The sequence below is a fragment of the Podarcis melisellensis genome, assembly GCF_964234715.1.
Source record: "Podarcis melisellensis genome assembly, chromosome: 5".
In the NCBI taxonomy this organism is placed as follows: Eukaryota; Metazoa; Chordata; class Lepidosauria; order Squamata; family Lacertidae; genus Podarcis; species Podarcis melisellensis.
The window spans coordinates 85,824,046-85,840,695 of record NC_138537.1 but is presented as its reverse complement, the minus strand read 5'-3'; the positions used below and the strand labels follow the sequence as shown (position 1 = coordinate 85,840,695).

Here is a 16,650-nt window from a genome sequence, read left to right as displayed (position 1 = left end):
ACCAGAGCACGCCAGGCACTCCTGTCTTCCACTGCCTCCCGCAGTTTGCTCAAACTCATGCTGGTAGCTTCGAGAACACTGTCCAACCATCTCGTCCTCTGTCATCCTCTTCTCCTTGTGCCCTCCATATTTCCCAACATCAGGGTCTTTTCCAGGGAGTCTTCTCTTCTCATGAGGTGGCCAAAGTATTGGAGCCTCAGCTTCAGGATCTGTCCTTCTAGTGAGCACTCAGGGCTGATTTCCTTAAGAATGGATAGGTTTGATCTTCTTGCAGTCCATGGGACTCTCAAGAGTCTCCTCCAGACCATAGTTCAAAAGCATCAATTCTTCAGCGATCAGCCTTCTTTATGGTCCAGCTCTCACTTCCATACATCACTACTGGGAAAACCATAGCTTTAACTATACGGACCTTTGTTGGCAAGATGATGTCTCTGCTTTTTAAGATGCTGTCTAGGTTTGTCATTGTCAGGAAATATTACTTAAACTAATTAGAACAGTGACCAGAATTTCAATATGGATGCCACTAGTGAGAAATTTATATTTTTTGCCAATTTGTGGTTTGTTTCCTGTTCCAAAAAAATTTCTAGATTATGTCACAAGGGTTATGTCACTGCCAACTTAACAAAATAAGCAAATTAAGTGATGTGGTTATTTTGCATAATATTTGTTTATATTCAGCCCTTTAGTGCAGCTTGCAATGTTGAGGCACCAGATGAGCCAGCCAGAGGGTGGGGAGAGTGTTTCATAGATGGGGCACCAGCTTACCTCAACGTATGTCAGGTTTATACTGGAGTAAGCAGTCATCGAGGTACCTAGGTCCTGCACCAGGGGTTGCCAAGATTTTTTTACCTGTGGGCAAATCTTGGATTTTGAGTGAGTGCTGAGACCCAGGACAAACTCCACAGGAGCCATGGTGTGACTAACACAAAAGACTGCCACCCAGAAGAGGGGGCATGAGACATCACAAAATCAGAGTAGTCAGGGTGAAGCTTTTCCTATAATTGTATTTCCATAATAAGAAAGGTAAGCCTTTTGGATTTCTGACTGCCAAACAGCTGTTAAAGGAACAAGAAAATTATTTCCCTTGCCCTGGAATCTAGAGCTGTGCTCCTGCATGAAGCAAGCCCCTTTTGAGATGTGAATGCTCTGAACCAGTGGTTCCCAATTAGGGGTCCGGGAAATGCACCCAGGGGGGGTCACGGCCCCATCTCTTGCCTCCCTCCCAACTGAATTGTTGTCATTCTTGCATGGCAATATCTCAAATTTTATGTCTGTTTTAGGGCTGTGCAATTTTTCAATTTATTGGCCAAAATTGGCTTTGAAATTACACCACAATGATGATTTTGAGCCAGCAATATATTGCTCCTTGTGCAATGGAGAGCTGGGCAGCCGTTTCAAGGCACCGTTTATATCACATTAAGATCTCCGCCGATAATGCTGCTGATCTGAGCTGCCTTCCCTCGTGCTGAGGGAAAACAGGGCAACTGATCGCCCTCACTTCAAGGCACCGTGGCACTACCTTCCCCTGGCACTGGGGCAGAGTAGCTTTTCTCAGCAGGAAAGCAGCAGAAGCCACAGTGGACATGCATCTTCACTGGCTGCCACTGCTGCCTGCCCCACTGATGGTGCCTTGATGCAACCCCCCCTCCCATTAAAACCATGCGGTGGAGGTGACTCTGCTTCCACTCCTTCCCCCCACCCATCCGATCTCCAAGGTTGCTCCTTCCCTCATCCCCACACCCAGTCTCCAATTTCAGACATCACGATATATTGGAATATTGTGATGTTTCGCTGCTGATATATCACAATGTTAAAAACCAGATATCGCTCAGCCCTAGTCTATTTTTTAGTACAGTTTTACTTTGGGTTATAAACCCATCGGGTTACAAACTCCACTAACCCAGAAGTAGTACCTCGGGTTAAGAACTTTACCTCAGGATGAGAACAGAAATCACACGTTGGTGGCATGGCGGCAACAGGAGGCCCCATTAGCTAAAGTGGTACCTCAGGTTAAGAACGGTTTCAGGTTAAGAATGGACCTCTGGAACGAATTAAGTTTGTAACCAGAGGTACCACTGTATACCTAAAATTCTTTGCTTATTAGAGACTACCCCACATTTTGTTCAAAGAATTGCTTTGCAGAGGTAACTACTACAGAGTTATCAAATTTTTCAAAAGTCACTGGTGCATGACTTGGCTTTTGAAAAACAAGGGGTCCTCTGTAATTAGATATTTGGGAACCACTGCTTTGAACAATCTCCACTGTAGACTTCGGCATATATATGTGTAAATAAAACCATATATCTTAAAGACACTGCAGTCTCCACTGTGCCTCATTTTTCCAAAGGCAACACAAACCCTGGTTGAGTTTCAAGACCCCTGGAATCTCACACGGCTCGGCAGAGATTGGGGTGGCCTACAACAGTGTGATTGCGTAGCCTCAGGACTCACTTCTCAACTGAGCAGACATCATGTCTATAGTAGAGCTAAAGGTCTGATTCTGTTGCTGTCTTCGCATGATTGTGTGGAAGAGCAGTACCTACAGAATACTAAGAGATCCTCCTGCAGAAAAAACTTTGATTTTCTGATTTAGGTGTCCGTGTGTGGTGTTCCTCAAGGTCTTTCTCATTTCTGTTCCAATAAGAGTGCAACCCATTTTCAGCATATGTTACCTATAAATGTAATTATGCAGTTGGGTGAGATGGAGGGTGGAGCAAACATGTTTTTTCCTACTCCAGAGGGTAGGACCAGAACCCAATGGCTTCAAGTTACAAGGAAGGAGATTCTGACTAAACATCAGGAAGAACTTTTCAGGAGGATAAGACGTCTTTGACAGTGGAACAGACTCCCTCAGAAGGAGGTGGACTCTCCTTCCTTGGAGGTTTCAAAACAGAGATTGGATAGCTATCCATTAGGGATGCTTTAGTTGAGATTCCATCATTACTGGAGGTTAGATTAGATGACCCTTGAGATCCCTTCCAACTCTACAATTCTGTGTTTCTGATAAAAAAAATACTTGCTGTTCTATATGGACATATTGAAAGTAATGGAAAAAACAACAACAACACACACACCCCTCCTTAAAACAGAAAAATGATATACAAATTATAAGAAAACCATCCAAGATACCAAGGCTTTCCTAACAGCAACACTCAGAAAATGTGAGGCATCCCCTGGAAAATCCTTTAGAACCAAAACAGCGTAAGGAAAACGTATCCTTCTTTCTGCCCCAAGAGTGTTTCCGTAAAAATACCCTGTAGCAGATGAACAGATAATATTGGACTACACTGCGGGGTTGTCATGCATCAACATAATTGTCGTCATGCCCATGTGTGATGGGTATAGTAAGTTGTAGGGCACTGATGTAAGAATCTATATGCCTTCGGTGCCACTCATACCTGCAATATCAATTAGTCCATGCTACAGGATTGTTGTAAACTGCCTGAAGTGCAGTCTACCCACCAGCACTGTAACTGGACTGTATTGGTATTAAAAAAATAAAAATAAACCTTTTTAAAGCTCTCTCCCCAACCCACAAGAAATTAAATATCCACAACAAGTACAATCTGGCAGGGAAGAACCAGTATCTATTTAACATGGGGTAGCTCAATCGTTAGAGCATGAGATTTTAGATCTCAGGGTCGTAGGTTGGAGCCCCACATTGGTCAAGGGCTTCCAGAATTACAGGGGGAGGGTTGGATTAGTCCCTTCCAAATCTACAATTCTTATGCAATAACAAGCACGATGAAAACCCTGAGTTTCTCCATTGTTCCTCTATGGGCGCCTTGAGGAGGAAGGAGAAACTGAAAAGGGAGCTAGGAAGCTCCACGGCACTCGGGTTGAACGCGTCACTCTGCACTCTTTATACGTCTATGGTGACGGCAACCAAAGCGTCGCGGGGGATGGGAGGCGTGACGCGCCTCCTCGGGAAGAGGGCGAAGCACGTGACTCTCCAGCGGCCTCGGCTCAGCCTATCAGCGCCGAGGAGCCGCTTCCACGGGTCCCTTTCGCCGACAAGATGGCGGCCGTAGCAGCCAGTTCCCCTCAGAGCGCCGCGACGCCCTCGCCGCCTCCTGCTCCCGCGGCTGCTTCCCCGTCCGCAGCTGCCTCCACCGCCGCCGCCGCCGTTTCGTCGGCGCCTCCCGCGGCTCCCGCTCCGGTTCCCCTTCAGGCCGCCCCGGCCCCGACTCCGGCCCCTGCCCCGCCGCCGGCTCTGGCGGCGCCTTTCCCCGGCGGCCGCGCGGTCCGGATCCACCCGGTGGTGCTCGCCTCCATCGTGGACAGCTTCGAGCGGCGGAACGAGGGGGCCGCCCGGGTCATCGGGACGCTGCTCGGTAAGGCCAACGACACCCTTCCGTCCCAACCGCCGCTTTTCCGCGTGGCCGGAACTCTGCACATGCTCAGAAGCCCGCCTTTCGTTCTTTACCTCCCTTGCACTCGTCGCTAGGCTGGTAATAATCGGCTTGGAGTTTCGCTGGCTTGCTTTTGTTTTATAACCGACTGGTGTATAGGTTTTATGAAACGGAAGCAATAAATTGACTGGCATAGCATTAGTTCGTAGTTATTTCGTAAAATGTATGCACCGCTTGGGTGTTAAAACACAAGCGTGGAACTCGGAAGTCAGCCAACTGTGAACTCATTTAAATGTAGCTTTGCCCGTTAATAACTTTATGCTTCCTATGTTTTTATCCCATAAAATATATACATCGCCTGGTCGTCAATCAAACGCAAAATAATAATAATAATAATAATAATAATAATTATAGTGGTACCTCGGGTTACATACGCTTCAGGTTACATACACTTCAGGTTACAGACTCTGCTAACGCAGAAATAGTGCTTCAGGTTAAGAACTTTGCTTCAGGATGAGAACAGAAATCGTGCTCTGGCGGCGCAGCAGCAGCAGGAGACCCCATTAACTAAATTGGCGTTTCAGGTTAAGAACAGTTTCAGGTTAAGAACAGACCTCCGGAATGAATTAAGAACAGACCTCCGGAATGAATTACTTAACCCGAGGTACCACTGTATTATTATTAATTAAATTTATATACTGCCCTATATCCAGGGGTCTCAGGGCGGTTCACAGAATAAAATCAAGATGTAAAACCAGCTAGTCATCACCATACTAATTAAAATGTAGCTATGCTAGTTAATATTTTTATGCTTTTTTATTTCATGAAGTTTATACGTCATTTGTAAACAACAACCCAAACCCTCAAAGCATGTTACAAAAAGATAAACCGGTGAAAAGCTACCCATGTGTTGAAAATGTACAAGAAGCTAAAATGCTAAAAGCAGCTGCTTGGCAGCATTTATGTGGTGCTTAGTTTAGACTGCTGTGCAGGGTTACCCATAGGCCAGGGGTTGAAACTGCATGGATTGCAGTTTAAAGACAGGGATGGGGGAGCTTTTGGCCTCTCCAGACATTGGTGGGCTCCAGTTCCCATCATTTCTTGCCTAACAGTAAGTGGAGGGTCATAGGCTCCCATTCCTCCTCTTAAAGTTTTCCAAGTGTATTTGACAGGCAGAGGTGAAATTTGAATCTGGGCTTCATGCCTTGTAGCAGAGGTCACATGGCAGCTTTGCTGCTTCGACGCTCCCGTTTTGTAATGGTGCATTATTGATTGCATTTTGTTCCTGCTTCCTCTGTCATTGTTTGGCTGGTGTGCAGAATCATTCCTGTGAAGTAGCCTAAAAAGCAGCCCACCTATGTATACTGCAGTGGCTGAGCAAGGAATTTGGAATTTGATCTCCCTGTTTTATTCACGTCAACTGTAGTGGCTCTCAGAACACTTCACTCACTATGGTATCTCAACCAGTTTGTCAGGCAAGTGAGTATGATTATTCCCATATTGCAGATGGGTGTTGAATTTATGACTTTATGGCAAAGAGACAAGGCAAACCAGGAACGTACTGATTTGTAGGTCAAGCCGCTAGGCTGTGGTACCTCTTGCATGGTCACATCTCAGCCCTAGGATGCCCAAATGAAGTGGAGAACTAAATGTGCTTTAAATAACATCAAGGTTGCAGGTTTGATCCCCTTATAAGTCAGCTGCATATTCCTGCATTGCAGGGAGTTGGACTAGATGATCCCCAGGATCCCTTCCAACTCTACAATTCTGTGAATTTACGTGGAAGAGGGGATTTTGGAAGAGGATAGCTTGTCATAAAAGGCAAGGAAAAGTGCATCTGTTGCATTGTACTTTTCTAAATAGTTTATTGAAGGAACAGGGAGCTCCAGGTCAAAATACTCAGGCCTTACACTGAAACGTGATCCCATGGGGTAGTGTAAATTGTGGCCACATTCTTGTACACCACAACAAAAAGGATTCTTTAATAGATACTGAAAGAAACAGAAGTTGGAGAAGAAAGCTGGGTGATGTTTCTAATTCCAATATAATTTCTTAGCAAACCTGAATCTTCTGCTTCTTTTAGTCAGGCTTCTCCTAAGTTCTGTGCCAAGGGTAGGAAACCTTCTGTCAAGGGCTGCAATCCACCAGCTGTAAGATGTCAGGGGTTACATTATGTTGGTGACTCTGTTGACTTCATCCTTCCCCCCCCCCTTTCTCCCTCCGAGAGAAAGCAATAAAAGGGAAAGCACTTTGTATTTTGAGTACATCAGATACTTTGATACTCTACAGCAGCAGCATCCCTAAAACACAAGCCCCTTGCTTCCGCCTCCAGCATCCTAAATTTTTGTTTCCTTCTCCCCACAGACCCACAACACTTTGCAATTCGATTGCATCAGACACTCTCCAGCATAAAGAAGGCATTTTGCCTATTAATCTTGGTTTCCTCCCTCTACCCTCCAGCACTTTTGCCTCTCCCTCTAGCTCCCAACAAAACTGTGGAGAGGGCCATGGCAGGGATCTGTCTGATGCTTTCTCATGGAAACATATCTCTTAATTTCACAGGCACAGTTGACAAACATTCTGGAATTGCAAGGCTTCATGAGCTGAGAGCAGCCCAGCAGCTGACAAATCGCTCATCCTTGTCTTATACCTTAATTACAAAATCTCTCCTTGCATGATCCTGGGGCCTTGGTTAGAAAGGCTTTCTCTTACAGAAACATGTTGTCCTTAATTTTGCAGGCACCATTGACAAGCATTCAGTAGAAGTCACCAACTGCTTCTCAGTGCCTCACAATGAGTCAGAAGATGAGGTGAGTTCCTGCTTCCTCCCCATGCTGTATTATGTCATGTACTGGCCACTCAGAGCTAAGCCCAGTGTGGTGTTGAAATAGTTGATAGCTAGATTAGAGAATTCTGGGTTTTAAAATCCCTGTGACTCTGGTGCAGCATCATTTCTTGGAAATTTGATAACCTGGTGATTGTTTGAAATGAAGGCAGGGAAGCTATAAGACCATTTGCAGAGAGCAGGTTTTGTGCATGCACAGTTCCAGGTTCAATCCTCAACATCTACAGTCACAAAAACTTAGTTAACAAGGCAGGGAAGACTGCTTAGACCTTGGAGAGTTGCTCCCATTGCAATAGATGAGACTCATTGCTACAGATTCTCTTACTTCCTTTCTTTACTTCTAGGTGGCAGTTGACATGGAATTTGCCAAGAATATGTATGAACTGCACAAGAAAGTTTCTCCCAGTGAAATTATTCTGGGATGGTAGGTTGCTATTCTTCTTGTTACAAAAACAGAACAGCATTAATTGGCTTTTTAAATTGTTGATGTACAGTACAAATTATGCTGGGGCAAAAGTGTATTTACTCCTGTGTTGCATAACTCATGCCAGTGAAGGTAAAATCAATTGTGACTTACCTAAAAATGGCAGAACTACAGCAATTTCGTGACTTCTGTTAGTTCCATGTTAGAGCATCTTATTTGATTTTTTTTTTTTTAAAGCACTGCTGCCAAGTCCCAACTTGGGAGAAAGGTGGGATATAAGCATGTTAAATAAATACATATTTGTTAATATTTTTATGCCATCTTTCAAAATCCAAAGCCCCCCCCCCCTTGATGGCTTACACTCCGCACAAAAACATTTCAAAAGTACATTTTTGTACCCAACAAGAGACTTCAGTGACTGTAGTAAATAACTGACTGCCCATTTAGTTGGAGGAGAGGAACCTCTTGTTCCATATAGCCTTCAAATAAAAACATCTTGAAGGTCCCAGGCCACAGAGAAGTTAGGCTGGCCTCAACTAGAGCCAGGGCTTTTTCATCTGTGGCTCCGATCTGGTGGAACGCTCTGTCACTAGAGACTAGAGCCCTGCGGGACTTGACATCTTTCCGCAGGGCCTGCAAGACAGGGCTGTTCCACCAGGCCTTTGGCCAGGGCACAGCCTGACTCCCTCCCTTGGCAATCTTCGTGGAGCTCTGGCACAATGGTTGCCAGTGGCTTGATTTGAATCAATTTTATAATGAATGATTTTAGAGTGTTGTTTGTGCTGTACCTTTGTACTGTTTTAATGTTGTTAGCCGCCCTGAGCCCGGCTTCGGCTGGGGAGGGCGGGATATAAATAATTTATTATTATTATTATTATTATTATTATTGACCAATTGGTTAAATGGCCGGAGTATCATGTGGCTACATTACTTATGAATGTTGGATGTGCCAGTCTGCCCATATCTATAACATATGTTCACTGTGTAAGGGCCTGGTTCAGACATAATGACAAACTGGGCTGTGATTAAAGGAATGAGTATTTTGTGAGCCTCAGAAGCATATACCTCCCTGTTACTTTTCGTCTCTGCACAACCAAGAGGATATTATAAGCTTATCTGCTTTCACTTTTAGATTAACTACAGTTCTCTATTTTATCCAGACTTAGAGAACTGTGGCTAGTTCTAACTGTAGTTAGTTTAAACAAATGACAAACATTTGATTCTGGTTTATTTTAACTAAGTGCAGTTTCTAATTGCACTGGGCTTATGTTTTCTCAGCAGAGGTACTGGCAATTCTCTTGCTATCTTTTCCTCTTGTATTTATTTTGTGATGCAGCTGGTTTATCAACAAATCATAGAATTGTAAAGTTGGAAAAGATCACAATGGTAATCTAGTCCAACCCCCTGCAATGCAGGAATCTTTTGCCTCCAAACCAAGTTATGATATGTTTCTTTAATGTAATTCAGAGGGCAGCACAAGAATGATTTATGGATGTATCTACATCTGAATTAGCGTTGTTTAATATATATCACTGGCATATCTCATCTGTGTCTAAAAGGTCTGTGTTGAATGAATGGGCTTCATTGTGTGCAGGTATTAATTAGTCTAAATTATGTTTTTGAAGGTATGCAACAGGGCATGACATCACAGAACACTCTGTCTTGATTCACGAATACTACAGTCGAGAAGCACACAATCCAATTCACCTCACGGTGGATACCAGTCTACAAAATGGGCGCATGAGCATTAAGGCCTATATCAGGTATTTAGAAAACAACCTTTGTGTACTGCACTTGTTCTACCTCCATCTTCGTTCCTTTTAACTAGAAATCTGATGTTTTACAAAAATAGCCTTTCAAAAACAAGTAAGACAATAAAATATCAAAAACGAAAATCTAAATGCAATAGGCCATCAAATAAGTATGATTGTTTAAAATAAAAAATGTTTTCAAAGCATATCTATAAACAGAAAGACTGAGCCCAGTGGAACTTGCCTGGGAGACTGTCTCTTATATAGTCGCTACCATAGAGAAGGCACTGTCTGTCTCATATACCCAAGGACATTCAATTTATGAAAACATTCCATGGCTCCTGACTGTAAGTTTCAAATTAACAAAGGATTTGGAGAACGTTTCAATGGGCATTACAGAGGAAGGAGAGAAAAAATCCGTCATCCCGCTTTTAAGGATCCCAGTTGTGTGGATGAAAGCATTTGTTGTGGAGATAGGGTCCTCCACGTACTATGTATGGAGAAGGGATGGGATGAGAACAGGTGTTAATGTTCTCATTTGTGCTTTTTTCTGTTTCCTACCATTCTGCAATTTCCTTGCTTTTTAATCAGGTATTTGTCCACCAGAGCATTCAGAAGTACTATTTCTATATTTGCAGTTCTTGCCAAAGTTTGGCTTATTGTATTGCCCGAAGCAGGATTCATAGTTAAGCTCTCCTTTCACGAACTATGAGCTGTGTTAACCAAGGTTTGTTCTTGGTGTTAGCTGATGGTTAGTGAAGAGGGAGCTTAACCATGATCCTGGGTTCAGATGACACCCTAAGGCAAACTTAGGCATAGTCTGGTGTAGTGTGGCAACAAAAATGACTTGGGAAGAGCCAAGTGGTTGTGAGCTCCTCCAAAACACCATGCATTGTCACCATCTCGGTAAGCCATAGTTTGTCCTACCATGCTATATGAATCAAGCCAGTGTAACCACCTTCTTGGGTGCTATAAAGCTTCCTCTGAGCCATTGTTTGTGCTAAGAAAATCTATTTTTCCTCTAGTACTGCAATGGGAGTCCCTGGTAAGACTATGGGAGTAATGTTCACTCCGCTCACAGTGAAGTATACTTACTACGACACAGAACGGATAGGTGGTAAGTATTCTTGTCCTTTTTTGATACTTTATAAATGTCTTTGAGTGATTAAAGTACAGTGGACGCTCAGGTTGCGAACGTGATCCGTGCGGGATGCACATTCGCAACCCGGAGCGTTTGCAACCTGCGTCTGCGCATGCGCAGGTTGCTATTCAGCACCTCTGTGCATGCGCAAAGTACCCGTTCTGGTACTTCCAGGTTTCAGCGGCCCGTAACCTGAAAAAATGCAACCTGAAGCGTCTGTAAACCAAGGTATGACTGTAGTGTGTGCCTGTCCTCCCAAGTTTCTCATTATTTGGGGCTGAGACAAGTAGAGGTTGGCTTGACAGTGCTCTGTGGGATAAAGTAATAGGGCTATAATCTAGGACACAGTTGAGAGTGTCCTAACCTGCCACTTATGCCTGATGCTGATCTTACTAGGGATAAGGAGTGGGGCTTGTTTGTGATCACCCCTTTGCTGCTCCCCGTATAAGTGAAATAGTTGCCAGTCATTCCTATGGGTGATGCTGACCCTTAGGTTGGAAGACTGGGATTTTATTTAAATAATCCACAGCAGCCATCTGGTTTGCTTGGGGTGAGTAGTTATCAAATGCACATACCGCCAACTTGACCATAGTTGTGTATTCCAGTCTAGAGCATTCATAGCACTCCTTTGTGTTGCCTCCGCATATTATGGCTGCTGTCTCTATGCATGCTCTCTCTACTTCCAAGTAGTGGGGGTGGGGTGGTTTGCTGTGGGTGATTTAGAACAAAAGACGGAGGATTCAGTTACCTGACATTCTTTTGTAAGGCTGGAGCTGAATGATGTAGAGTAGTAATAGTTAAGGCTATAATAGCCAGCTGATCAACTAATGCATTTTCTTGAATGAACTGACATTTATTTAGCTCATATTAAAAATTTATTTTAAACCATATATATCCTGCCTTTCTGCCTGTCAGTAGGCCTCCAAGGCAGCTCACAGTAAAAAAATAAAAATGAACCTACAATAAATGTAAGATTCTTTTTCAGAAATAAGGCTGTGGGAAAGGTATTCTTTTCCAGTTGCTGCTCTTTCAAAGTTCGGCCATGGCCATGTGGGAAAACGGCCTACCACCACCACATGACTTTGTTCCTGGGGTTGGAGAACCTGTTCTTGGGCAGTAGGATGGTGCTGGCTTTTCCTAGCAGCAGTGAGAGCACAATGATAGCTGTCCGCTGCTCAGTGCTTAGATACCACTGTGTTTATAAATATTTAGGTCCAGCTGGGTTTTCGGTGGCTGACAACAGCTGCAAAAAGGCAGTGGGTGTATAGCTTGAATCGAGTGGGTTGAGTGAGGGGCCTTAATCTCCGTTGATTGCTTTTTGCCCCTGCAACTCCCTTCCTTCAGCTCAGGTCCTAGATAATATGTTTGCCACATTGTGAGGGAAAGCAGGTAGGAGGGAGGGACTTGCAGGGGAACTTGGCTGTCAGGAAGGAAATTAAGCACTTAATAGCAGCTACAGTAGCAACATGCTTGTGTGCCCAGAGACACTGTTCTTCATCTAAACATGTTCAGCTTTTAAATGCTTTCTCTAAATTGGAAGGCACACACTATTTGGCAATATCAACCTTCAGCAATCTGGATTTTTAACAATTGGATTTCAATTTCTAATGAGTGAAAGGCTTTGCCAACAATGCTTTCAGCTGAATAACCATGCAGTGGCCAGGGGGAAGAGATGAGGCAGTAGCATCAAATAGTAGTTGTTGAATTCCCACTAGAAAGGGTGTGGCAGTGGATTCAGAAGGCTGCATATGAGTAGTGAAGCATCATTATTGCTATGGTACATGGCTTTAGGTTCAATTTCTGGAATTGTCAGTGGCGACAAATGCTGTTCTAACAGTCATTCCCACACCCTGTGTTCTCAGTTGATCTCATCATGAAGACTTGCTTCAGTCCAAATCGAGTGATCAGTTTATCCAGTGACCTTCAGCAAGTGGGAGCTGCTTCTGCTCGGATTCAGGATACCCTGAGCACGGTGCTGCAGTATGCTGAAGATGTGCTGGTGAGGATAGTGTTGTGGTCTGGCCAGAAACTAAATGCACCCTTGTTTGTGTGCACCTTTATTTTGAATGACTTGTTAACATTGCCTGTCTTCATATCTAGTCTGGTAAGGTGACTGCTGACAACACTGTTGGCCGCTTCCTGATGGACCTCATCACCCAGGTTCCGAAGATTTCGCCAGAGGACTTTGAGACAATGTTGAACAGCAATATCAACGTAAGTCCGTAGAGCTGGCTTGTAAAAGCATCGCTCGCTTGGAAGCTTCTTCCATGCAAGCAATGTGCCACAATTGGCTAAGATATAGATGTATAGGTGGGTAAGCTGGTGATTCCTGTTTGGTTTAGTAGCACCTCTTGTGTGTACTGACTTGCAAGGCTGCCTTAGATCTCTGGTGCAGCAACCCTCCTGCACAACCAGAGGGGACTTTGAATTGGCTGCTTTTTATGAAGGCTTATTCCCCTGCAAATCAAGAACTTGCGTTGTATTGGATCATATCCTGAAAAGTTGCCCATTTGGATAAAAATATGGACTCTGACCAGTTCCAAAGTTAGCATTGGGGTGGGGTGTGTGCATACACATGTTGCTTATAAAAGGATGGTAGCCAAGTCAGTATGTTCTATGTATAAGCTCCTTCCCACAAGCTCCCTTGAATGCTCTTGTGTAGTTTTGCAGTCACAGCCTAGGTCTTGACCAGAGCCTTGGTTTACCCAACTGCACACCGCAGTCTTGGACATGTAAAATTATTGGCAGTGGCCAAGCAGTTCAGACTGCATAACTCAAGATAGTGGTGGTTACCTGTGGTTCAGGTTTCCTGTCTGGAAAATGGAGGCACAACAACTGTGCAGCCTTTGTGGACAACGGGTCTGGAACATTGGGGCCTGGCTACCCAGGCCACACACCTCATTGACACTGCTCCATGCTCTCTTCAAGTCCTTTTGCCCGATTGGAATGTGTCCTTAGACTTTGATAATTCATCTTGTTTGTTTGGATGAGGGTGTTTGTGTGTGGAGAGATGTAAAAACCTCTGGCTTTTGTGTGGTTGGAATTAGTCTACCATGCAGAGAGAAGAGTTTCATTTATTGCTCTGCCCGTTTTTGCTTCTGGCCACACCAACCATTGGCAAGTGGCCCCCAGAAGGTTGCTTATAAGGGAATGTGGCCCTCGGGTGGAATAAGGTTTCCCTTCCTATACCATATTGCAGAGAATGAGATCAAAATTAGTAGAGCACCTCTCTTACTGGACTAAATCCTGTTGGTACGAAGCTTCACGATAATGTAACTGTTTGGCAAGGCTTTCAAGCTATATTAAACAATCTGGAACTGGGAGCTGAAGAGGCTCTGCAGTGTCTTGGCACAACCAGGTGGACCCAAGTATCAATACACTCCTGCAAATTAACAGATTGTTATTTTATACGACTGTTTTGTGGCTAATCTTATGCATGCTCCTTTCTTCTTTTCAGGACCTGCTGATGGTGACTTACTTGGCAAATCTCACACAGTCACAGATCGCACTCAATGAAAAAATCCTAAACCTGTAATTAACTCCTAACCATCTTATTAGAGGAGAAGGTGAAGAAAACTATGGAGTTGTAACCTTGTCATTCAGTTCTTATAATTGGACTATAACTTTTGAAATGACTGATAACTAAACTGTCAACTTTATCCTGGCCCCTCTTTCCAACCCTTGAAGAACCGCACCCCCGAACAAACAGGATCACAAAGAGGAAGACAATAATTAAAAATAAGCTAGCAACTCCCAAGCTGCTGAGTCTTGCCCATTCATGTTTCGATCTTAATAACCAACCAAGTAAAATCCCGACCTTTTTAATTCATTTTTTGACAAATCTATTCTTAACCTCAGCACCTCAGGGTAGAGGAAGAACAACCTAATAATACATGCCACAAACATTTCAAAAATACTACATAAAATATTGCTGATCTTTGAAACCTTTCTACTAAATGGCCGAAGTTCTTTCAGCACTACCCAAACTCTGCTTGGGCTTCAAAGGCCTTGGGGTGGGGGGAAACCATAAAATATAGTGAAGAATTGTGAGAATCTAATGGAGCGGGAGATGTTGGCTGACTTTTCCTTGGCCTAGAGGCTTCTGCCCCAAGACTCTCTAAGGCAGTGTTTCCCAACCTTGTGCCTCCAGCTGTTTTTGAACTACAACTCCCATCATCCCTGACTAGCAAGACCAGTGGCAAGGGATGATGGGAACTGTAGTCCAAAAACAGCTGGAGGCACAAGGTTGGGAAACACTGCTCTAAGGGTTCAATATTCTTGGAGTCGGGGGTGCAGATTAGATTCCAGCCAAGCGGCAACAATAATTTATTGGAAGTGGACTTGTTCAGAACAGTGTTGAACTGATGTTAAACCATGGCAAGGAGCCATTGTTTAAAGTCCCAGTTTTTTCTATATAAAGCACATGTGTCATCAAGGGGGTATGGCTCCTAAGCATGTTTTCCGGCTAAGCACATAACAGTGTCTCCTCTGTAACAGGGAGCTATCCTGCCAAGAGGCATATGATACTTAGTTGTGTATCTCATGATTAACTATAATCTCTCTAAAATGCATTCCAAACTCTTGTTTCTCTGACACTCACTGTTGCCAAGCTTGTTGAAGCCTTCACTTTCATCAGGTCTCTACAGCTGTGCTATTTCTCATACGTAATAGGGGAAAAAAATATTACAAAACTTTGGCCCTCCAGATGTTGTTGCACTACAATTCCCATCCACTCTTCCCAGGGTTGCTGGGTTGATAGTTGTTGGAATCCCATATGGAGTGCACCAGAGTTCCTCACTTTGGGACTACACAAAGCAACCTCTGAAAGCCTCTCTGTATGCCTATACTTATAATTTATCACGGAAGGGCACAGTCTGTTGGAACATAAGCATTTAGGGCTTTCTAGATCAATTTGACCTTCCTAGATTATGCTTTAAAAACATTTACCGTATTTTTTGGCCCATAGGATGCACCTAGTTTTTTGGGGGGGGAAATAAAGGGGGGGGAATATTTTCCCCCCCCCAGGTGCGGGGCTGGGGCGGGGGAAGCCCGAGCTTCCCCCTACCAGCCCCCAGAACAGGCTGCTATCCACAAGCCGTGGGAGAGCTGTGCGAAGTCGTGCAGCTCTCCCACGGCTAGCGTAGAGCTGCGCGAAACCCAAACCTTCGGGCGTGCTGAGCTCAGCGCGCCCCAAGCTTCTGGGTGCAGGCAAGTTCTCCGCTAGCCGTGGGAGAGCTGCGACTCCCACAGCTAGCGGATAGCTTCCTGAAGCCTGGAGAGCAAGAGGGGTGGGTGCGCACCGACCCCCCCTCGCTCTCCAGGCTTCAATGAAAGCCTGCATTCGCCCCATAGGACGCACACACATTTCCCCTTCATTTTTGGAGGGGGAAAAGTGTGTCCTATAGGGTGAAAAATACAGTACACAGTTGCTAGCTTAGTCTGTGATGGGCAATAGCCAACATATTGATTGGAAAGTGTGGTTTCTCATTTTGAGAACCTTTTGGGCAACAAAATTCTATTGCTATCCTAAGGATGAAGTGGAAAAATAATATCCTTTGTGATTTTAAACCCCAAGTACAAGAGCAACCACACTTCATCTCCACATTTGCGGAAAATATCCCCACTGTGATGTCTTTGTGAGGACTCATCAGAGAGGGATTTGAACCTTTTAAATGTAGTTTAATGCACATAAAAGGGAAGCATCAGCATTTTCAAAGATCCTGACTTGGTCAGCCATTTTGCCCATTGCAGACTTGTGCTCAACAGTAGCATTTATTATTATTATTAACTGCAACCCCAAAAAACAGACAAATAAACGCATGCAAGCCTGCCCAAATTGTGTATTCCGTTTGCAAAGTTAAGTCAGGGTGGCAAACTCTATAAACTGAGGATGTGAATAGCACTTTCCATTGCCTGTGATGGTCTCAGTGCCACTGTTGGGACCTGATTTCCTTGGGCAGGTGCCAGGATCCCAGCAGCTTTAACGATTCCTGCCCTGGTCCACTGTAAATTCTATTTTCAGTCTGATACTCCAAGACGTGCCACCTGGTTGGATTTAGCCAACCTTTTAATTACAGTACCAACAATGCCCCTGATCTAGTGCCATGTAAAGGAATTACGGGAAATTAAAAGGATGG

The 16,650-nt window shown here is 44.2% G+C and overlaps 1 protein-coding gene and 1 long non-coding RNA gene across 2 annotated transcripts; one reads left to right on the top strand and one right to left on the bottom strand.

Moving 5' to 3' along the window:
- The first annotated feature begins 3,761 nt into the window (after positions 1-3,761).
- EIF3F (eukaryotic translation initiation factor 3 subunit F) lies at positions 3,762-14,270 on the top strand. Its single transcript, XM_081913747.1, is given in 9 exon segments — positions 3,762-3,857; positions 3,860-4,334; positions 7,092-7,162; positions 7,542-7,621; positions 9,247-9,384; positions 10,398-10,489; positions 12,376-12,512; positions 12,614-12,727; positions 13,971-14,270. Coding segments are annotated over 9 exon segments (1,266 nt in total). The 5' UTR covers positions 3,762-3,776; the 3' UTR covers positions 14,049-14,270.
- LOC309371196 lies at positions 14,065-15,469 on the bottom strand. The gene is made up of 2 exons (XR_014168888.1): positions 14,771-15,469; positions 14,065-14,626 (listed from the first exon to the last, which is right to left on the bottom strand). It is a non-coding gene; the product is annotated as an uncharacterized lncRNA (long non-coding RNA).
- Positions 15,470-16,650: the final 1,181 nt, after the last annotated feature.